At 42.4% G+C, this 24,762-nt stretch overlaps 1 protein-coding gene across 1 annotated transcript in view; it reads left to right on the top strand.

Annotated features, from left to right (window-relative positions):
• LOC139765297 (U6 snRNA-associated Sm-like protein LSm2) overlaps nt 1–24,762 on the top strand; it is a 67,596-nt gene that overhangs the window by 16,259 nt on the left and 26,575 nt on the right. The window contains exon 3 of the mRNA XM_071692682.1: nt 16,929–16,996. Coding sequence (XP_071548783.1) covers nt 16,929–16,996 — 68 coding nt within the window. The remainder of the gene's footprint in view (nt 1–16,928; nt 16,997–24,762) is intronic.

Below are 24,762 nucleotides of genomic sequence, written 5' to 3'. Positions count from 1 at the left end.
TGATCATTATCTTGTGGAGGCTAAGGTGAAGATTTGTATGGGTTTTCAGAAAAGAAGAGTGAATGTTGGGTTGAAGAGGGTGGTGAGAGTAAGTGAGCTTGGGAAGGAGACTTGTGTGAGGAAGTACCAGGAGAGACTGAGTACAGAATGGAAAACGGTGAGAACAATGGAAGTAAGGGGAGTGGGGGAGGAATGGGATGTATTTAGGGAATCAGTGATGGAGTGCGCAAAAGATGCTTGTGGCATGAGAAGCATGGGAGGTGGGTTGATTAGAAAGGGTAGTGAGTGGTGGGATGAAGAAGTAAGATTATTAATCAAAGAGAAGAGAGAGGCATTTGGACAATTTTTGCAGGGAAAAAATGCAATTGAGTGGGAGATGTATAAAAGAAAGAGACAGGAGGTCAAGAGAAAGGTGCAAGAGGTGAAAAAGAGGGCAAATGAGAGTTGGGGTGAGAGAGTATCATTAAATTTTAGGGAGAATAAAAAGATGTTCTGGAAGGAGGTAAATAAAGTGCGTAAGACAAGAGAGCAAATGGGAACTTCAGTGAAGGGCGCAAATGGGGAGGTGATAACAAGTAGTGGTGATGTGAGAAGGAGATGGAGTGAGTATTTTGAAGGTTTGTTGAATGTGTTTGATGATAGAGTGGCAGATATAGGGTGTCTTGGTCAAGGTGGTGTGCAAAGTGAGAGGGTTGAGGAAAATGATTTGGTAAACAGAGAAGAGGTAGTAAAAGCTTTGCGGAAGATGAAAGCCAGCAAGGCAGCAGGTTTGGATGGTATTACAGTGGAATCTATTAAAAAAGGGGGTGACTGTATTGTTGACTGGTTGGTAAGGTTATTTAATGTATGTATGACTCATGGTGAGGTGCCTGAGGATTGGCGGAATGCTTGCATAGTGCCATTGTACAAAGGCAAAGGGGATAAGAGTGAGTGCTCAAATTACAGAGGGATAAGTTTGTTGAGTATTCCTGGTAAATTATATGGGAGGGTATTGATTGAGAGGGTGAAGGCATGTACAGAGCATCAGATTGGGTAAGAGCAGTGTGGTTTCAGAAGTGGTAGAGGATGTGTGGATCAGGTGTTTGCTTTGAAGAATTTATGTAAGAAATACTTAGAAAAGCAAATGGATTTGTATGTAGCATTTATGGATCTGGAGAAGGCATATGATAGAGTTGATAGAGATGCTCTGTGGAAGGTATTAAGAATGTATGGTGTGGGTGGCAAGTTGTTAGAAGCAGGGAAAAGTTTTTATTGAGGATGTAAGGCATGTGTACGTGTAGGAAGAGAGGAAAGTGATTGGTTCTCAGTGAATGTAGGTTTGCGGCAGGGGTGTGTGATGTCTCCATGGTTGTTTAATTTGTTTATGGATGGGGTTGTTAGGGAGGTGAATGCAAGAGTTTTGGAAAGAGGGGCAAGAATGAAGTCTGTTGTGGATGAGAGAGCTTGGGAAGTGAGTCAGTTGTTGTTCGCTGATGATACAGCGCTGGTGGCTGATTCATGTGAGAAACTGCAGAAGCTGGTGACTGAGTTTGGTAAAGTGTGTGAAAGAAGAAAGTTAAGAGTAAATGTGAATAAGAGCAAGGTTATTAGGTACAGTAGGGTTGAGGGTCAAGTCAATTGGGAGGTAAGTTTGAATGGAGAAAAACTGGAGGAAGTAGTGTTTTAGATATCTTGGAGTGGATCTGGCAGCAGATGGAACCATGGAAGCGGAAGTGAATCATAGAGTGGGGGAGGGGGCGAAAATCCTGGGAACCTTGAAGGATGTGTGGAAGTCGAGAACATTATCTTGGAAAGCAAAAATGGGTATGTTTGAAGGAATAGTGGTTCCAACAATGTTGTATGGTTGCGAGGCGTGGGCTATGGATAGAGTTGTGCGCAGGAGGGTGGATGTGCTGGAAATGAGATGTTTGAGGACAATGTGTGGTGTGAGGTGGTTTGATCGAGTAAGTAATGTAAGGGTAAGAGAGATGTGTGGAAATAAAAAGAGCGTGGTTGAGAGAGCAGAAGAGGGTGTTTTGAAATGGTTTGGGCACATGGAGAGAATGAGTGAGGAAAGATTGACCAAGAGGATATATGTGTCGGAGGTGGAGGGAACGAGGAGAAGTGGGAGACCAAATTGGAGGTGGAAAGATGGAGTGAAAAAGATTTTGAGTGATCGGGGCCTGAACATGCAGGAGGGTGAAAGGCGTGCAAGGAATAGAGTGAATTGGATCGATTTGGTATACCGGGGTTGACGTGCTGTCAGTGGATTGAATCAGGGCATGTGAAGCGTCTGGGGTAAACCATGGAAAGCTGTGTGGGGCCTGGATGTGGAAAGGGAGCTGTGGTTTTGGGCATTATTGCATGACAGCTAGAGACTGAGTGTGAATGAATGAGGCCTTTGTTGTCTTTTCCTAGCGCTACCCCGCACACATGAGGGGGGAGGGGGATGGTATTCCATATGTGGGGAGGTGGCGATGGGAATGAATAAAGGCAGACAGTATGAATTATGTACATGGGTATATATGTATGTGTCTTTGTGTGTATATATATGTGTACATTGAGATGTATAGGTATGTATATTTGCGTGTGTGGACGTGTGTGTATATACATGTTTATGGGGGTGGGTTGGGCCATTTCTTTCGTCTGTTTCCCTGCGCTACCTCGCAAACGCGGGAGACAGCGACAAAGCAAAATGATAATAATAATTATAATAAATGTGTGTGTATATATATGTATACGTTGAGATGTATAGGTATGTCTATTTGCATGTGTGGACGTGTATGTATATACATGTGTATGTGGGTGGGTTGGGCCATTCTTTCGTCTGTTTCCTTGGACTACCTCGCTAACGCGGGAGACATCGACAAAGCAAAATAAATAAGTATATAACATATGTAAGTAGGAGAGATGGCCAGAGAACGTTATAGGATTATGTGTTAATTGATAGGTGTGTGAAAGAGAGAATTTTGGATGTTAATGTGCTGAGAAGGGCAACTGGAGGGATGTCTGATCATTACCTTGTGTAGGCAAAGGTGAAGATATGTAGAGGTTTTCAGAAAAGAAGAATGTTGGGGTGAAGAGAGTGGTGAGAGTAAGTGAGCTTGGAAAAGAGATTTGTATGAGGAAGTACCAGGTGAGATTGAGTGCAGAATGGAAAAAGGTGAGAGCAAATGACGTAAGGGGAATGGGGGAGGAATGGGATGTATTTAGGGAAGCAGTGATGGCTTCGGCAAAAGATGCCTATGGCATGAGAAAGGTGGAAGGTGGGCAGATTAGAAAGGGGTGTGAGTGGTGGGGATGAAGAAGTAAGATTGTTAGTGAAAGAGAAGAGAGGCATTTGGACAGTTTTTCCAGGGAAATAGTGCTGATGACTGGGAGATGTATAAAAGAAAGAGGCAGAAGGTAAAGAGAAAGGTGCATGAGGTGAAAAAGTGGGAAAATAAGAGTTGGGGTGAGAAAGTATCATTAAATTTTAGGGAGAATAAGAATATGTGTTGGAAGAAGGTAAATAAAGTGCTTAAGAGAAGAGAACAAATGGGAACATCACTGAAGGGGGCAAATGGGGAGGTAATAACAAGTAGTGGTGAAGTGAGAGGAAGATGGATGAGCATTTTGAAAGTTTGTTGAATATGTTTGATGATAGATTGGCAGATATAGGGTGTTTTGGTCAAGGTGGTTTGCGAAGTGAAAGGGTCAGGGAGAATGATTTGATAAGCAGAACAGAGGTAGTGAAAGCTTTGTGGAAGATTAAAGCCGGCAAGGCGGTGGGTTTAGATGATGTTGCTGTGGAATTTATTTAAAAAGGGGGGTGACTGTGTTGTTGACCGTTTTTGGTGAGGATATTCAGTGTATGTATGGTTCATATTGAAGTGCCTGAGGATTGGTGGAATGCGTGCATAGTGCCATTGCACAAAGGCAAAGAGGATAAAGGTGAGTGCTCATATTACAGAGGTATGAGTTTGTTAAGTATGCCTGGGAAGTTATATGGGAGGGTATTGATTGAGAGGGTGGAGGGATGTACAGAGCATCAGATTGAGGAAGAGCAGTGTGGTTTCAGAAGTGGTAGAGGATGTGTGGATCAAGTGTTTGCTTTGAAGAATGTATGTGAGAAATACTTAGAACAAATGGATTTGTATGTAGCATTAATGGGTCTGGAGAAGACATATGATAGAGTTGATAGAGGTGCTCTGTGGAAGGTATTAAGAGTATATATATGGTGTGGGAGGTAAGTTGAAAGAAGCAGTGAAAAGTTTTTATGGGGGATGTAAGGCATGTGTACGAGTAGGAAGAGAGGAAAGTGATTGGTTCTTAGTGAATGTTGGTTTTCGGCTGGGGTGCGTTATGTCTCTATGGTTTAATTTGTCTATGGTTGGGGTTGTTAGGCAGGTAAATGCAAGAGTTTTGGAAAGAGGGGCAAGTATGCAATCTGTTGTGGATGAAAGGGCTTGGAAAGTGAGTCAGTTGTTGTTCGCTGATGATACAGTGGTGGTGGCTGATTCGAGTGAGAAACTGCAGTTGTTGACTGAGTTTGGTGAAGTGTGTGAAAGAAGAAAGCTGAGAGTAAATGTGAATAAGAGCAAGGTTATTAGGATCAGTAAGGTTGAGGGACAAGTCTATTGGGAGGTAAGTTTGAATGGAGAAAAACTGGAGGAAGTGATGTGTTTTAGATATCTGGGAGTGGATTTAGCAGCAGATGGAACCATGGAAACAGAAGTGAGTCATAGGGTGTGGAAGTGGGCAAAGGTTCTTGGAGTGTTGAAGAATGCATGGAAGGCGAGAACATTATCTCGGAGAGCAAGAATGGGTATGTTTGAAGGAATGGTGGTTCCAAAAATGTTATATGGTTTCGAGGCATGGGCTATAGATAGGGTTGTGCGGAGGAGGGTGGATGTGTTGGAAATGAGATGTTTGAGGACAATATGTGGTGTGAGGTGGTTTGATTAAGTAATGAAAGGATACGAGAGATGTGTGGTAATAAAAAGAGTGTGGTTGAGAGAGCAGGAGAGGGTGTATTGAAATGGTTTGGACACATGGAGAGAATGAGTGAGGAAAGATTGACCAAGAGGATATGTGTGTCAGAGGTGGAGGGAACGAGGAAAAGTGGGAGACCAAATTGGAGGTGGAAGAATGGATTGAAAAAGATTTTGAGTGATCGGGGCCTGAACTTGCAGGAGGGTGAAAGGCGTGCAAGGAATAGAGTGAATTGGAATGTTGTGGTATACCAGGGTCGACGTGCTGTCAATGGATTGAACCAGGGCATGTGAAGTGTCAGGGATAAACCATGGAAAGTTTTGTGGGGCGTGGATGTGGAGATGGAGCTTTGGTTTTGGTGCATTCCTTCAAACCATTCCTTCAAACATACGCATTCTTGCTCTCCGAGATAATTTTCTCGCCTTTCACACATTCTTCAACCCTCCAAGAACCTTTGTCCTCTTCCCCACACTATTACTCACTTCCACTTACATGGTTCCATCCGCTGCTAAATCCACTCTCAGATATCTAAAACACTTCACTTCCTCCAGTTTTTCTCCATTCAAACTTACCTCCCACTTGACTTTTCCCTTGACTCTAATGAACCTAATAATATTGCTCTTATTCACATTTACTCTCAGCTTTCTTCTTTCACACACTTTACCAAACTCAGTCACCAGCTTCTGTAGTTTCTCACCCGAGTCAGCTACCAGCACTGGATCATTTGTGAACAACAACTGACTCATTTCCCAAGCCCACTCATCGACAACAGACTGCATACTTGCCCCTCTCTCCAAAACTCATGCATTTACCTGCCTAACAACCCCATCCATAAACAAATTAAACAACCATAGAGGCATCATGCACTCCTGCCTCAAACTGACATTCACTGGGAACCAGTGACTTTCTTCTCTTCATACTCGTACACATGCCTTATATCGTCGATAAAAGCTTTTCACTGCTTCTTTTAACTTACCTCCCACACTATATATATATACTCTTAATACCTTCCACAGAGCATCTCTATCAACTTTATCATATGCCTTCTCCAGATCCATAAATGCTGCATACAAATCCATTTGTTTTTCTAAGTATTTCTCACATACATTCTTCAAAGCAAACACTTGATCCACACATCCTTTACCACTTCTGAAACCACACTGCTCTTCCCCAATCTGATGCTCTTTACATGCCTTTAACCTCTCAATCAGTACCCTTCCATATATTTTTCCAAGAATACTCAACAAATTTATACCTCTGTAATTTGAACAATCACCTTTAACCTCTTTGCCTTTGTACAATGGCACTATGCATGCTTTCTGCCAATCTTCAGGCACTTCACCATGAACCATACTTACATTGAATATCCTGATCAACCAGTCAACAACACAGTCACCCCCTTTATAGATAAATTCCACTGTAGTGCCATCCAAACCCGCCGCCTTTCCAGCTTTCATCTTCCGCAAAGCTTTCACTACCTCTTCTCTGTTTCCCAAACCATTCTTGCTAGCCCTCTCACTTCACACACCACCTCGACCAAAGCGCCCTGTATCTGCCACTCTATCATCAAACACATTCAACAAACTTTCAAAATGCTCACTCCATCTCCTCACTTCACCACTACTAGTTATTACCTCCCCATTAATCCCCTTCTTCGATGTTCCCATTCGTTCTCTTGTCTTACCCATTTTATTTACTTCCTTCCAAAACATCTTTTTATTCTCCCTAAAATTCATCGATACTCTCTCACCCCAGCTCATTTGCCCTTATTTTGCCTCTTGCACCTTTATCTTGACCTCCTGCCTTTCTTTTATATATCTCTCAGTCATCTGCACTAATTCCCCGCAAAAATCATCCAGATGCCTCTCTCATCTCATTCACAAACAATCTTTCTTCTTCATCCCACCACTCACTACCCTTTCTAATCTGCCCACCTTCCACCTTTTTCTTGCCACAAGCATCTTTTGTGCAAGCCATCACTGTTTCCCTAAATACATCCCATTCCTCTCTCACTCCCCTTACATTGTTTGCTCTCACCTTTTTCCATTCTGCACTCAATCTCTCCTGGTACTTCCTCACACAAGTCTCCTTTCCAAGCTCACTTACTCTCACCACTCTTTTCACCCCAACATTCTCTCTTCTTTTCTGAAAACCTCTACAAATCTTCACCTTTGCCTCCACAAGATAATGATCAGACATCCCTCCAGTTGCCCCTCTCAGCACATTAACATCCAAAATTCTATCTTTCAAGTACCTATCAATCAACACGTAATCCAGTAATGCTCTTTGGCCATCTCTCCTACTTGCATATGTATACTTGTGTATATCATCTCTCTTAAACCAGGTATTCCCAATCACCAGTCCTTTTTCAGCTCACAAATATACAAGCTCTTCGCCATTTCCATTTACCACACTGAACACTTCATGTACACCAGTTATACCCTCAACTGCCTCATAACTCACCTTTGCATTCAAATTACCCATCACTATAGCCCAGTCTCATGCATCAAAGTTGCTAACACACTCACTCATTTGCTCCAAAAACTCTAATCCCCATGTCTTTCCATCCACTTTCAGTTTTACTCATATCAATCTAGAGTTTACTTTCTTACACTCTATCACATATTCCCACAACTCCTGGTTCAGGAGTAGTGCTACTACTTCCTTTGCTCTTGTCTTCTCACCAGCCCCTGACTGTATTCCGAAGACATTTCCAAACCACTCTTCCCCTTTACCCTTGAGCTTCGTTTCACTCAGAGCCAAAACATCCAGGTTCCTTTCCTCAGAGATATTACCTATCTCTCCTTTTTTCTCATCTTGGTTACATCTACACACATTTAGACACCCTGATCTGAGCCTTCGAGGAGGATGAGCACTCCTCGCATGACTCCTTCATCTGTTTCCCCTTTTAGAAAGTTAAAATACAAGGAAGGGAGGGTTTCTCGCCCCCACTCCCATCCCCTTTAGCTGCCTTCTATGACATGCGGGAATGCGTGGGAATTATTCCCTTTAGTCGCCTTCTATGACATGCGGGAATGCGTGGGAATTATTTTTTCTACCCTCTCCCTAGGGATACATTTCAACGTATACATGCATGTACATACATTGACATCTACATATGAGCACATGTACATATTCATGCTTGCTGCCTTCGTCCATTCCAATTGCCACCCCGCCACACATGAAAGAACACCCCCTCCCCTCGCGTGCGTGCGAGGTAGCGCTAGGAAAAGACAACAAACGCCACATTTGTTCACACTCAGTCTCTGTCATATTTTTTTTCACTCATATTCACAATTTCCCGCATTATTGAGGTAGCATTAAGAACAGAGGATTGAGCCTTAGAGGTAATATCCTCACCTGGCCCCCTTCTCTGGTCCTTCTTTTGGAAAGTTAGAAAACAGGAGGGGAGGATTTTCAGCATCCTGTTTCGTCCCCTTTTAATCACTTCCTACAACACTCAGGGAATACGTGGGAAGCATTCTTTTTCCCGTCCCCAGGGATAATGTATAGATATTATTGGGAGGTAAGTTTGAATGGAGAAAATCTGGAGAAAGTGAAGTGTTTTAGATATCTGGGAGTGGATGTAGCAGCGGATGGAACCATGGAAGTGGAAGTAAGTCACAGGATGGGGGAGGGGGTGAAGGTCCTGGGGAGCATTGATGGATGTGTGGAAGGCAAGAACGTTATCTCAGAAAGCAAAAATGGGTATGTTTGAAGGAATAGTGGTTCTAACATTTTTATATGGTTTTGAGGCATGAGCCATAGATAGGGTTGTGCGGAGGAGGGTGGATGTGTTGGTTCAGGCCCCGATCGCTCAAAATCTTTTTCACTCCATCTTTCCACCTCCAATTTGGTCTCCCACTTCTCGTTCCCTCCACCTCTGACACATATATCCTCTTTGTCAATCTTTACCCGCTCATTCTTTCCATGTGTCCATACCATTTCAATACATACTCTTCTGCTCTCTCAACCACACTCTTTTTATTACCACACATCCCTCTTACCCTTTCATTACTTACACGATCAAACACATCCACCCTCCTCTGCACAACCCTGTCTATAACCCATGCCTTGCAACCACATAACATTGTTGGAACCACTGTTCCTTTAAACATACCCATTTTTGCTCTCCAAGATAATGTTCTCACCTTTCAAACATTCTTCAATGCTCCCATAACCCCCCACCCCACACACACACACACACACACACACACACACACACACACACACACACACACAACCCCAACGTGTGACTCACTTCCGCTTCCATGGCTCCATCCACTGCTAAGTCCACTCCCAGATATCTAAAACACTTCACTTTCTCCAGATTTTCTCCATTCAAACTTACCTCCCAATTAACCTGCCCCTCACCCCTACTGTACCTAATAACCTTGCTCTTATTCACATTTACTCTCAACTTTCTCCTTTCACACACTTTACCAAACTCAGTCACCAACTTCTGAAGTTTCTCACCCGAATCAGCCACTAGTGCTGTATCATTAGCGAACAACAACTGACTCACTTCCCAAGCCCTCATCCACAACGGACTGCATACTTGCTCCTCTCTCCAAAACTCTTGTATTCACTTCCCTAAGCACCCCATCCATAAACAAATTAAACAACCATGGAGACTTCACATACCTCTGCCACAAACCTACATTCACTGAGAACCAATCACTCTCCTCCCTTCCTACTCATACGCATGCCTTACATCCTTGGTAAAAACTTTTCACTGTTTCTAGCAACTTACCTCCCACACCATATACTCTTAAAACCTTCCACATAGTATCTCTATCAACCCTCTCATTTGCCTTCTCCAGATCCATAAATGCTACATACAAATCCATCTGTTTTTCTAAGTATTTCTGACATACACTCTTCAAAGCAAACACCTGATCCCCATATCCTCTACCACTTCTGAGACCACTTTGCTCTTCTCCAATCTGATGCTCAGTACATGCCTTTACCCTCTCAATCAGTGCCCTCCCATATAATTTTCCAGGAATCCTCAACAAACTTATGCCTGTGTAATTTGAACACTCACCTTTATCCCCTTTTCTTTTGTACAGTGGCACTATGCATGCATTCCACCAATACTTGATAGCTGTGTCTTACATTAGTGAGGTAGTGCCAGGAATCAGTTGAAGTAGACACATTCAATCACATGTACACACAGATACACATGTATATATCCATACTTGGTTACCAACATCCATTCCTAGTGCCACGCTGCCCTGCAGGCAACATTAGAAATGCGTGAAGAGGAAAAAGGTAACATATTCTCTTTTCTGCCCATACACCCAGTTGCCACTCCTTGCGTCATTGAGGTAGTGCCAGAAAAGAGACAAAGTAAGGCCACATCCACACACACTCCTTCTTTAACTGTCATATGTAAAGCACCAAAACCTTAGCTCCCTATCCACATACAGGTCCAACAGACCTATCCATGGTTTACCCTGGATGTTTCTCATGCCTTACTTCAGTCCAGTGATGGCACGTCAACTTCAGTATACCACATCATTCCAGTTCACTCTATTCTGTGCATGCCTTTCACCCTCCTGTATGTTCAGGCCCCGATCGCTCAAAATGTTTTTCACTTCATCCTTCCATCTTCAATTTGGTCTCCCAGTTCTCCATGTTCTCTCCATTTCTGATACATGTTTTCTCTTTGTCAACCTTTCCTCACTCATTCTCTCCGTATGTCCAAACTATTTCACAACGCTTTCCTTCTGCTCTCTCAGCCACACACTTTTTGTTTCCACACATCTCTCTTACCCTTTCTTAACTCAATCAAACCACCTCACACTACATTTTGTCCTCAAACATTTCACTTCTAACACATCTACCCTCCTCCACACAACTCCTTCTGTAACCCATGCCTTGCAACCATATGATATTGTTGGAACTACTGTTCCTTAAAAGATACACATTCTTGCCCTCAGAAATAATGTTTACTCTATCCATCCATTCTTCATCGCTCCCAGAACCTTCAACCTCTCCCCCACCGTATTACTCATTTCCACTTCTATGGTTCCAATCACTGCCAAGTCCACTCCCAGATATCTAAAATGTTTCACTTCCTCCATTTTTTCTCTCTTCAAACTTACATCCCAGGTAGCTTGTCCCTCAACCTTGCTGAACCTAATAACCTTGCTTTTATTCACATTTACCCTCACCTTTCTCCTTTCACACACACTTCCAAACTCAGTCACCAAATTCTGCTGTTTCTCATTCAAATCAGCCACCAATGCTGTATCATCAATGAACAGTGACTGACTCACTTCCCAGGATGCCTCATCATCAGCAGACTATATATATGCCCCTCTTCCCAAGACTTGCATTCACCTCCCTCATTATCCAACCAGGATTTGAACCTATGCACTCGACCCTGGGCGGCCTGTGGATGCCTCATGGTTAAGAATGCTAACCGATGATAAATACAATAAGTCACGGTTCTAAAATACTGATTAGGGAAAAGATTGGTCCATTAGAAGCCAAATTCTTTTACATCCCAAACTTTACATAATAGCATGAATAAATGAAATATTAAGAAATGTAATGGAAAGCTACCTTATTTCTTTGAGGATGAAGGTGTTCAGGGTGTAACAAAGACGTTTTGAATCAGGGAAATGGCTCCATGGTCGCTTGGCTTTATCTGAATTACCTCCTGGTTAGAAATGGGGATTGCATGAGATGTATGTACTTCCCCATATGATCATGTTTTTTCAATAATTTTCAGCATTTCAGGAGTGCTGAGATGTTTCTGGAATCTCTTAGCGCATGCAGTAATGATAACACTCCTACCTGCCATAACTTGATACAGTAAAGACAGGCCTTTTTACCATAAAAATAACACTACAATTGCATATTAAACAGGAACCAAGTTTATATCGTGATTGAGTGTGAGCTTTTTTCAGATTGGTGGGCAGTGAATAAGCTATATCATAAGATTTTTACTTAAACTATCTTGTAGGTGTAAAGGCATGAAGATGATAGTTAAACATTAATTTATTGTAAATCACTGTAAAACTATGTATACTGAATTTGTGCAGGGAGAATGTTGCATGGTAAAAAAAATCATAGAGGTGATGCTCGACAGGCTGTCACATTTTCTCCCAATTCCCAGCGTCCCTGACTGAGGTTGGGAACTCAACATGCCAGACTTAATCTGATTTGTCCTTAACTTTTTATTTTTCATTCTTGATCTCAGTTTCCTGTGTTAGCGCCAGGAACTGATGAAGAAAGACAGCATCTTCTCACATCAGTTCTCTAGCAGTCACGTTTAATGCACCAAAACTGCAGCTCCTTATCCACAACCAGGCCCTACAGACCTTTCCATGGTTTACCCCAGACACTTTACATTCCCTGTTTCAGCCCATCGACAACACATCGATCCCTGTACACCACATCAACCCAGTTCACTTTATACCATGCAGGCCTTTCACCCTCCTGCAAGTTCAGGCCCTGATTGCTCTAAAGCTTTTTCACTCTCATTCCATCTCCAATTTTGTCTTTCTGTTCTTGTTCCCTCCACTTCAGACACATCCTCATTGTCAACTTTTTTGTATTCATTCTCTATTTGTCTAGTCCAATCAAGCTTACTTCAGTTCCCTCAAGAACACTTTTTTTTCTACCACACCTCTCTTACTTTTTCATTACTTAATTGGTTAAACCACTTCACACCATATATTTGTGCTCAACCATTTCATTTCCAAAACACCCATCCTCTTCTGCATAGTCTGTCTATAGCCCATGCCTTACATTCATATGATAATGAAGTGACAGCTTTACCTACTGGACTAAATTACCTTTGTGGGTGTAAGTGCGCAAAAGATAATGGAACACCATTAAGGCATTGTAAGTCATTGAAAACCTCTCTGTATGTGTGCAGAGAGAACATTGTATGAGAACATAGTCTGATGAGTTTTTAACTTACTGGAGAAAATTTGCAATATAATGGACTCATTCACACATGGCTGCATTCCTTCACTCACTGTGCTTCCATCTAAGTTTTCAGTTACCTTTCTTTCATACTCCTCTCTACATTTTTTCTGATTCATCTTCATGCTTGCCAACACTTTTAACTCTTCATTCTTCCTTACACATACCTTCACTTCTCCCAGATCCTCATCTCCACAAGAACCATGAAATGGTCAGTCTCCAGATAATCCTCACAACTCTAGCATCTAGCGCAACCATTCTCAATATCTCATCCATTGCCACATAGTTAGTCAAAGTTTTTTGCTCTTCTCTTCCATCATTCTTCATTCATGTATATCTGTGAATCATCTTGTGTTGAAGAAAAGTGTTTGCAAGGAATAAACCCCCTCTCAGCACAAATATCCACAAGATAAGCTCCATTCTCATTTACTCCAGGCACTTCCCATTTACCAATTATCTCACCATTTTCATCACTTCCCTCTTTTGCATTCATATCACCTAATATGACCATGTTTCTCTCACCAATATAACCATGTTTCTACCCCTAAAGTCATTAATAACTTAGAATTAAACATTTAAGATGTTTAATTATATGAGTCACTACCTCAACAATCATTATTTTTTCAGTTGCTGGTTTAGTGAGGCAGTGTAGATTATGAAGGTATAGAATTGATGTTGGGTTATCCCAAAAAAACTAATGTGCTGTTGTTAATCAGAAGTACTGCATTTAATGTTTATACCTGTCATATAGTGTAAACCAACCCATTACAATCCAGCTTAACCTAACCCATGTGAAAGCTTGTATCTTTTGTAAGTTTAATGAAGATATTGAACATAAGTAGGAGAGATGGCCAGAGAGTGTTATTGGATTACGTGTTAATTGACAGGCGCGCGAAAGAGAGACTTTTGGATGTAAATGTGCTGAGAGGTGCAACTGGAGGGATGTCTGATCATTATCTTGTGGAGGCTAAGGTGAAGATTTGTATGGGTTTTCAGAAAAGAAGAGTGAATGTTGGGGTGAAGAGGGTGGTGAGAGTAAGTGAGCTTGGGAAGGAGACTTGTGTGAGGAAGTACCAGGAGAGACTGAGTACAGAATGGAAAAAGGTGAGAACAATAGAAGTAAGGGGAGTGGGGGAGGAATGGGATGTATTTAGGGAATCAGTGATGGATTGTGCAAAAGATGCTTGTGGCATGAGAAGCGTGGGAGGTGGGTTGATTAGAAAGGGTAGTGGGTGGTGGGATGAAGAAGTAAGATTATTAGTAAAAGAGAAGAGAGAGGCATTTGGACAATTTTTGCAGGGAAAAAATGCAGTTGAGTGGGAGATGTATAAAAGAAAGAGACAGGAGGTCAAGAGAAAGGTGCAAGAGGTGAAAAAGAGGGCAAATGAGAGTTGGGGTGAGAGAGTATCATTAAATTTTAGGGAGAATAAAAAGATGTTTTGGAAGGAGGTAAATAAAGTGCGTAAGACAAGGGAGCAAATGGGAACTTCAGGGAAGGGGGCTAATGGGGAGGTGATAACAAGTAGTGGTGATGTGAGAAGGAGATGGAGTGAGTATTTTGAAGGTTTGTTGAATGTGTTTGATGATAGAGTGGCAGATATAAGGTGTTTTGGTCGAGGTGGTGTGCAAAGTGAGAGGGTTGAGGAAAATGATTTGGTAAACAGAGAAGAGGTAGTAAAAGCTTTGCAGAAGATGAAAGCCAGCAAGGCAGCAGGTTTGGATGGTATTGCAGTGGAATCTATTAAAAAAGGGGGTGACTGTATTGTTGACTGGTTGGTAAGGTTATTTAATGTATGTATGACTCATGGTGAGGTGCCTGAGGATTGGCGGAATACGTGCATAGTGCCATTGTACAAAGGCAAAGGGGATAAGAGTGAGTGCTCAAATTACAGAGGGATAAGTTTGTTGAGTATTCCTGGTAAATTATATGGGAGGGTATTGATTATGAGGGTGAAGGCATGTACAGAGCATCAGATTGGGGAAGAGCAGTGTGGTTTCAGAAGTGGTAGAGGATGTGTGGATCAGGTGTTTGCTTTAAAGAATGTATGTGAGAAATACTTAGAAAAGCAAATGGATTTGTATGTAGCATTTATGGATCTGGAGAAGGCATATGATAGAGTTGATAGAGATGCTCTGTGGAAGGTATTAAGAATATATGGTGTGAGAGGCAAGTTGTTAGAAGCAGTGAAAAGTTTTTATCAAGGATGTAAGGCATGTGTATGTGTAGGAAGAGAGGAAAGTGACTGGTTCTCAGTGAATATAGGTTTGGGGCAGTGGTGTGTGATGTCTCCATGGTTGTTTAATTTGTTTATGGATGGGGTTGTTAGGGAGGTGAATGCAAGAGTTTTGGAAAGAAGGGCAAGTATGAAGTCTGTTGTGGATGAGAGAGCTTGGGAAGTGAGTCAGTTGTTGTTCACTGATGATACAGCGCTGGTGGCTGATTCATGTAAGAAACTGCAGAAGCTGGTGACTGAGTTTGGTAAAGTGTGTGAAAGAAGAAAGTTAAGAGTAAATGTGAATAAGAGCAAGGTTATTAGGTACTGTAGGGTTGAGGGTCAAGTCAATTGGGAGGTAAGTTTGAATGGAGTAAAACTGGAGGAAGTAAAGTGTTTTAGATATCTGGGAGTGGATCTGGCAGCGGATGGAACCATGGAAGCGGAAGTGAATGATAGGGTGGGGGAGGGGGCGAAAATCCTGGGAGCCTTGAAGAATGTGTGGAAGTCGAGAACATTATCTCGGAAAGCAAAAAGGGTATGTTTGAAGGAATAGAGGTTCCAACAATGTTGTATGGTTGCGAGGCGTGGGCTACGGATAGAGTTGTGCGCAGGAGGGTGGATGTGTTGGAAATGAGATGTTTGAGGACAATGTGTGGTGTGAGGTGGTTTGATCAAGTAAGTAATGTAAGGGTAAGAGAGATGTGTGGAAATAAAAAGAGCATGGTTGAGAGAGCAGAAGAGGGTGTTTTGAAATGGTTTGGGTACATGGAGAGAATGAGTGAGGAAAGATTGACCAAGAGGATATATGTGTTGGAGGTGGGGGGAACGAGGAGAAGTGGGAGACCAAATTGGAGGTGGAAAGATGGAGTTAAAACGATTTTGAGTGATCGGGGCCTGAACATGCAGGAGGGTGAAAGGCGGGCAAGGAATAGAGGGAATTGGATCGATGTGGTATACCGGGGTTGACGTGCTGTTAATGGATTGAATCAGGGCATGTGAAGCGTCTGGGGTAAACCATGGAAAGTTGTGTGGGGCCTGGATGTGGAAAGGGAGCTGTGGTTTCGGGCATTATTGCATGATAGGTAGAGACTGAGTGTGAACGAATGGGGCCTTTGTTGTCTTTTCCTAGCGCTACCTCGCACACATGAGGGGGGAGGGGGATGGTATTCCATGTGTGGCGAGGTGGCGATGGGAATGAATAAAGGCAGACAGTGTGAATTGTGTGCATGGGTATATATGTATGTGTCTGTGTGTATATATATGTGTACATTGAGATGTATAGGTATGTATATTTGCGTGTGTGGACGTGTGTGTATATACATGTGTATGGGGGTGGGTTGGGCCATTTCTTTCGTCTGTTTCCTTGCACTACCTCGCAAAAGCCGGAGACAGCGACAAAGCAAATAAATAATTGAACATAATGCTCCAGTAGGGAGTCAGACCCAGAGTAACAGCATTATGAAACCAGTGATATCCTGCTGACCTTGGAAGACATTTGTTTTGAATGTTCAATTCTTAGGTAGCATGTAGAGTAACTGAAAAAGAAAAGCAGGCTGTGTGTGACATGTATAGACTTTGTTTCTAGATATCAAGTAGCTGTCAAATGTTAATAGTGTACTTGTAAGACATAGACATCATTTAAGTGTGATGTGATGTGCTGCTAATACACTGTTAACACGCTAAATCATAGAAAATGTGGAGGATAACTATAGAAGGCTAGTCTAGGTTTCAGTCTGTGATAATATATTGTTGAAAAATGTTGGCTTCTTTCATAGTTTATAATTTTCAAAAGTTAATTGGAATATTTTCTTCCAGCTTTTCTACTCCTTTTTCAAGTCTCTAATTGGGAAGGATGTTGTGGTTGAGCTGAAAAATGATTTAAGGTTAGTAGTTTCTCTTGTATTACTGAATGAATCATGGAGCAACATATAAACTTGGCAAAGTAAATGTTAAGATTGGCAAAGTTGTAGTGATATTTTGATGTGAGTAAACTACAATAATTTTTCAGTTTCGTCATTGACTGATTTTTTATGTGTGTATCAATTGTTGATAAACTGTGTCTCTTATGTAAATGCCATTTCTTACAGGCAGACAATGTTACATCATGCAGAATCTCCAACAGACTTAGGCTGAGATGTAGAGAGATAGAAAATACATGTTGCATTAACACCATCACAGTACTCTGCATTCACTTAATATGAGTTTTCAAATTATTTAATGAGGATTGCACTAGTCTTGAAAAGGTATGCAGTACAGTAACCATAACCAGAAGCTGAAATTTAATAGCCTGCATAATGGAGGCCTTTAAATGTCAGATTTTAGTTATGCTGTCCCCACTTTACAAGTTGGTTACATTCCTAGAAAACCTCTTATAGTGGTCTTTCATAGCTTGGAACATATTATTACATTTAAAAAAAATGTTCATACATAATTGCCATCTCCCATGTTAGTGAGATATTCCCAGGAACAGATGAAGAAAGACATCTGGTCACACACACACACACACACACACACACACACACACACACACACATATTCATATATTTATATGGTCAGTGTTGTAAATGGAAATGATGAAGAGCTTGTAGATTGGTGTGCTGAAAAAGGACTGGTGATTGGGAATACCTGGTTTAAAAAGAGATATGCATAAGATATACATACATGTTAGTAGGAGAGATGGCCTGAGAGCATTATTGGATTATGTGTTAATTGACAGGCGAATGAGAGAGAGATGTTTGGATGTTAATGTGCTGAGAGGTGCAACTGGAGGGATGTTTGATCATTATCTTGTGGAGGCGAAGGTGAAGATTTGTAGAGGTTTTCAGAAAATGAGAGAATGTTGGGGCAAAGAGTTTGGTGAGAGTAAGTGAGCTTGGAAAGGAGACTTGTGTGAGGAAGTACCAGGAGAGATTGAGTGCAGAATGGAGAAAGGTGAGAGCAAATGATGTAAGGGGAGTGGGGGATGAATGGGATGTATTTAGGGAAGCAGTGATGGCTTGTGCAGAAGATGTTTGTGGGATGAGAAAGATGGGAGGTGGGTAGTGAGTGGTGGGATGAAGAAGAAAGATTGTCAGTGATAGAGAAGAGAGAGGCATTTGGACGATTTTTGCAGGGAAGTAGTGCAAATGAGTGGGAGTTGTATAGAAGGAAGAGGCAGGAGGTCAAGAGAAAGGTGCAAGAGGTGAAAAAGAGGGCATATGAAAGTTGGGGTGAGAGAGTATCATTAAATTTTAGGGAGAATAAAAAGATGTTTTCGAAGGAGGTAAATAAAGTGCATAAGATAAGAGAACAAATGGGAACATCAGTGAAGGGGGCTAATGGGGAGGTAATAACAAGTACTGGTGAAGGGAGAAGATGGAGTGAGTATTTTGAAGGTTTGTTGAATGTGTTTGATGATAGAGTGGCAGATATAGGGTGTTTTGGTCAAGATGGTGTGCAAGGTGAGAGGGTCAGAGGGGATGGTTTGGTAAACAGAGAAGAGGTAGTGAAAGCTTTGCGGAAAATGAAAGCCGGGAGGTTTGGATGGTATTACAGTGGGATTTATTAAAAAAAGGGGGTGACTGTGTTGTTGACTGGTTGGTGAGGATATTCAATATATGTATGGTTCATGATGAAGTGCCTGAGGTTTGGCAGAATGCATGCATAGTGCCATTGTATAAAGGTAAAGGGGACAAAGGCGAGTGTTCAAATTACATAGGTATAAGTTTATTGATCCCTGGGGATAGGGGAGAAAGAATACTTCCCACGTATTCCCTGCGTGTCGTAGAAGGCGACTAAAAGGGGAGGGAGCGGGTGGCTGGAAATCCTCCCCTCTCGTTTTTTTTCAATTTTCCAAAAGAAGGAACAGAGAAGGGGGCCAGGTGAGGATGTTCCCTCAAAGGCCCATTCCTCTGTTCTTAACGCTACCTCGCTGACGTGGGAAATGGCGAATAGTACGAAAGAAAAGAAAAGAAAGAAGTTTATTGAGCAGTGAGTCAGTTGTTTGCTGATGGTACAGCGCTGGTGGCTGATTCATGTGAGAAACTGCAGAAGCTGGTGACTGCGTTTGGTAAAGTGTGTGAAAGAAGAAAGCTGAGAGTAAATGTGAATAAGAGCAAGGTTATTAGGTACAGTAGGGTTGAGGGACAAGTCTTTTGGGAGGTAAGTTTGAATGGAGAAAAACTGGAGGAAGTGAAGTGTTTTAGATATCTGGGAGTGGATTTGGCAGCGGATGGAACCATGGAAGCGGAAGTGAATCATAGGGTGGGGGAGGGGGTGAAAGTTCTCAGAGCTTTGAAGAATGTGTGTAAGTCGAGAACATTATCTCAGAAAGCAAAAATGAGTATGTTTAAAGGAATAGTGGTTCCAACAATGTTATATGGTTGCAAGGCATGGGCTATAGATAGAGTTGTGCGGAGGAGGGTGGATGTACTGGAAATGAGATGTTTGAGGACAATATGTGGTGTGAGGTGGTTTGATCGAGTAAGTAATGTAAGGGTAAGAGAGATGTGTGGTAATAAAAAGAGTGTGGTTGAGAGAGCAGAAGAGGGTATTTTGAAGTGGTTTGGTCACATGGAGAGAATGAGTGAGGAAAGATTGACCAAGAGGATAAATGTGTCAGAGGTGGAGGGAAGAAGGAGAAGTGGGAGACCAAATTGGAGGTGGAAAGATGGAGTGAAAAAGATTTTGAGTGGTTGGGGCCTGAACATGCAGGAGGGTGAAAGGTCTGCAAGGAATAGAGTGAATTGGAACGATGTGGTATACTGGGGTCGACGTGCTGTCAATGGATTGAACCAGGGCATGTGAAGTGTCTGGGGTAAACCATGGAAAGTTCTATGGGGCCTGGATGTGGAAAGGGAGCTGTGGTTTCGGTGCATTATTACATGACAGCTAGAGACTGAGTGTGAACAAATGTGGCCTTTGTTGTCTTTTCCTGGCGCTACCTCGCACACATGAGAGGCAGGGGGGGGGTTTATTTCATGTGTGGCGGGGTGGTGATGGGAGTGAATGAAGGCAGCAAGTATGAATTGTTTTTTTTTTTTTTTTTCCGCTGTCTTCCGCGTTTGCGAGGTAGCGCAAGGAAACAGACGAAAGAAATGGCCCAACCCACCCCCATACACATGTATATACATACGTCCACACACGCAAATATACCTACCTACACAGCTTTCCATGGTTTACCCCAGACGCTTCACATGTGTGGCGGGGTGGTGATGGGAGTGAATGAAGGCAGCAAGTATGAATTATGTTTTTTTTTTTTTTCCGCTGTCTTCCGCGTTTGCGAGGTAGCGCAAGGAAACAGACGAAAGAAACGGCCCAACCCACCCCCATACACATGTATATACATACGTCCACACACGCAAATATACCTACCTACACAGCTTTCCATGGTTTACCCCAGACACTTCACATGCCCTGATTCAATCCACTGACAGCACGTCAACCCCGGTATACCACATCGCTCCAATTCACTCTATTCCTTGCCCTCCTTTCACCCTCCTGCATGTTCAGGCCCCGATCACACAAAATCTTTTTCACTCCATCTTTCCACCTCCAATTTGGTCTCCCTCTTCTCCTCGTTCCCTCCACCTCCGACACATATATCCTCTTGGTCAATCTTTCCTCACTCATTCTCTCCATGTGCCCAAACCATTTCAAAACACCCTCTTCTGCTCTCTCAACCACGCTCTTTTTATTTCCACACATCTCTCTTACCCTTACGTTACTTACTCGATCAAACCACCTCACACCACACATTGTCCTCAAACATCTCATTTCCAGCACATCCATCCTCCTGCGCACCACTCTATCCATAGCCCACGCCTCGCAACCATACAACATTGTTGGAACCACTATTCCTTCAAACATACCCATTTTTGCTTTCCGAGACAATGTTCTTGACTTCCACACATTCTTCAAGGCTCCCAGAATTTTCGCCCCCTCCCCCACCCTATGATCCACTTCCGCTTCCATGGTTCCATCCGCTGCCAGATCCACTCCCAGATATCTAAAACACTTCACTTCCTCCAGTTTTTCTCCATTCAAACTCACCTCCCAATTGACTTGACCCTCAACCCTACTGTACCTAATAACCTTGCTCTTATTCACATTTACTCTTAACTTTCTTCTTTCACACACTTTACCAAACTCAGTCACCAGCTTCTGCAGTTTCTTACATGAATCAACCACCAGCGCTGTATCATCAGCGAACAACAACTGACTCACTTCCCAAGCTCTCTCATCCCCAACAGACTTCATACTTGCTCCTCTTTCCAAAACTCTTGCATTCACCTCCCTAACAACCCCATCCATAAACAAATTAAACAACCATGGAGACATCACACACCCCTGCCGCAAACCTACATTCACTGAGAACCAATCACTTTCCTCTCATCCTACACGTACACATGCCTTACATCCTCGATAAAAACTTTTCACTGCTTCTAACAACTTGCCTCCCACACCATATATTCTTAATACCTTCCACAGAGCATCTCTATCAACTCTATCATATGCCTTCTCCAGATCCATAAATGCTACATACAAATCCATTTGCTTTTCTAAGTATTTCTCACATACATTCTTCAAAGCAAACACCTGATCCACACATCCTCTACCACTTCTGAAACCACACTGCTCTTCCCCAATCTGATGCTCTGTACATGCCTTCACCCTCTCAATCAATACCCTCCCATATAATTTACCATGAATACTCAACAAACTTATACCTCTGTAATTTGAGCACTCACTCTTATCCCCTTTGCCTTTGTACAATGGCACTATGCACGCACTCTGCCAATCCTCAGGCACCTCACCATGAGTCATACATACATTAAATAACCTTACCAACCAGTCAACAATACAGTCACCCCCTTTTTTAATAAATTCCACTGCAATACCATCCAAACCCGCTGCCTTGCCGGCTTTCATCTTCCGCAAAGCTTTTACTACCTCTTCTCTGTTAACAAATCATTTTCCCTAACCCTCTCACTTTGCACACCACCTCGACCAAAACACCCTATATCTGCCACTCTATCATAAAACACATTCAACAAACCTTCAAAATACTCACTCCATCTCCTTCTCACATCACCACTACTTGTTATCACCTCCCCATTTGCGCCCTTCACTGAAGTTCCCATTTGCTCCCTTGTCTTACGCACTTTATTTACCTCCTTCCAGAACATCTTTTTATTCTCCCTAAAATTTAATGATACTCTCTCACCCCAACTCTCATTTGCCCTTTTTTTCACCTCTTGCACCTTTCTCTTGACCTCCTGTCTCTTTCTTATATACATCTCCCACTCAATTTCATTTTTTCCCTGCAAAAATCGTCCAAATGCCTCTCTCTTCTCTTTCACTAATACTCTTACTTCTTCATCCCACCACTCACTACCCTTTCTAATCAACCCATCTCCCACTCTTCTCATGCCACAAGCATCTTTTGCGCAATCCATCACTGATTCCCTAAATACATCCCATTCCTCCCCCACTCCCCTTACTTCCATTGTTCTCACCTTTTTCCGTTCTGTACTCAGTCTCTCCTGGTACTCCCTCACACAAGTCTCCTTCCCAAGCTCACTTACTCTCACCACCCTCTTCACCCCAACATTCACTCTTCTTTTCTGAAAACCCATACAAATCTTCACCTTCGCCTCCACAAGATAATGATCAGACATCCCTCCAGTTGCACCTCTCAGCACATTAACATCCAAAAGTCTCTATATGTGTATATATGTATATGTCTGTGTGTGTGTATATATATGTATACGTTGTGATGTGTAGGTATGTATATTTGCGTGTGTGGACGTGTATGTATATACATGTGTATGTGGGTGGGGTGGGCCGTTCTTTTGTCTGTTTCCTTGCGCTACCTCGCTAACACGGGAGACAGCGACAAAGCAAAATAAATAAATAAAAGTTTATTGAGTACTCCTGGGATATTTTATGTAAGGGTATTGATGGAGAGGGTAAAGGCATGTACAGAGCATCAGATTGGGGAAGAGCAGTGTGGTTTCAGAAGTGGTAGAGGATCTGTGGATCAGGTGTTTGCTTTGAAGAATGTATGTGAGAAATTCTTAGAAAACAGATGGATTTGTATGTAGCATTTATAGATCTGGAGAAGGCATATGATAGAGTTGATAGAGATGCTTTGTGAGAGATATTAAGAGTACATGGTGTGGGATGTAAGTTGTTAGAAGCAGTGAAAAGTTTTTATCAAGGATTATGGCATGTGTACGAGTAGGAAGAGAGGAAAGTGATTGGTTGTGGCAGGGGTGCGTGATGTCTCCATGGTTGTTTAATTTGTTTATGGATGGGGCTGTTAGGGAGGTGAAAGCAAGAGTTTTGGAGAGAGGGGACAAGTATGCAGTCTGTTGTGGATGAGAGTGCTTGGGAAATGAGTCAGTTCTTGTTTGCTGATGATACAGTGCTGGTGGCTGATTCGGGTGAGAAACTGCAGAAGTTGGTGACTGAGTTTGGTAAAGTGTGTGAAACAAGAAAGCTGAGAGTAAATGTGAATAAGAGCAAGATAATTTGGTTCAGTAGGGTTGAGGGAGAAGTCAATTGCAAGGTAAGTTTGAATGGAGAAAAACTGGAGGAAATGAAGTGTTTTAGATATCTGGGAGTGGATTTTACAGCGGATGGAACCATGGAAGCGGAAGTGAGTCACAAGGTAGGAGAGGAGATGAAGATTCTGGGAGCGTTGAAGAATGTGTGGAAGGTGAGAACGTTATCTCGTAGTACGAAAATGAGTATGTTTGAAGGAATAGTGGTTCCAACAATGTTATATGGTTGCGAGGCGTGGTCTATAGATAGTGTGTGGAGGAGGGAGGATGTGTTGGAAATGAGATGTTTGAGGACAATGTGTGGTGTAGGATGGTTTGATCGAGTGAGTAACGTAAGGGTAAGAGAGATGTGTGGAGATAAATGGAGTGTGGTTGAGAGAGCAAAGAGGGTGTATTGAAATGGTTTGGTCACATGGAGAGAATGAGTGAGGAAAGATTGACCAAGAGGATATATGTGTCGGAGGTGGAGGGAACGAGGAGAAGAGGGAGACCAAATTGGAGGTGGAAAGATGGAGTGAAAAAGATTTTGTGTGATCGGGGCCTGAACATGCAGGAGGGTGAAAGGAGGGCAAGGAATAGAGTGAATTGGAGCGATGTGGTATACCGGGGTTGACGTGCTGTCAGTGGATTGAATCGGGGCATGTGAAGCGTCTGGGGTAAACCATGGAAAGCTGTGTAGGTATGTATATTTGCGTGTGTGGACGTATGTATATACATGTGTATGGGGGTGGGTTGGGCCATTTCTTTCGTCTGTTTCCTTGCACTACCTCGCAAACGCGGGAGACAGCGTCAAAAAAAAATATATATATATATATATATCCCTGGGGATAGGGGAGAAAGAATACTTCCCACGTATTCCCTGCGTGTCGTAGAAGGCGACTAAATGGGGAGGGAGCGGGTGGCTGGAAATCCTCCCCTCTCGTTTTTTTTTTTAATTTTCCAAAAGAAGGAACAGAGAAGGGGGCCAGGTGAGGATTTTCCCTCTAAGGCCCAGTCCTCTGTTCTTAGCGCTACCTCGCAAGTGCGGGAAATGGCGAATCGTATGAAAAAAAAAAAAAAAAAATATATATATATATATATATATATATATATATATATATATA

The sequence above is a fragment of the Panulirus ornatus genome, chromosome 53 (genome assembly GCF_036320965.1).
Source record: "Panulirus ornatus isolate Po-2019 chromosome 53, ASM3632096v1, whole genome shotgun sequence".
Lineage (NCBI taxonomy): Eukaryota > Metazoa > Arthropoda > Malacostraca > Decapoda > Palinuridae > Panulirus > Panulirus ornatus.
This window is presented reverse-complemented; position numbering and strand designations above follow the sequence as displayed.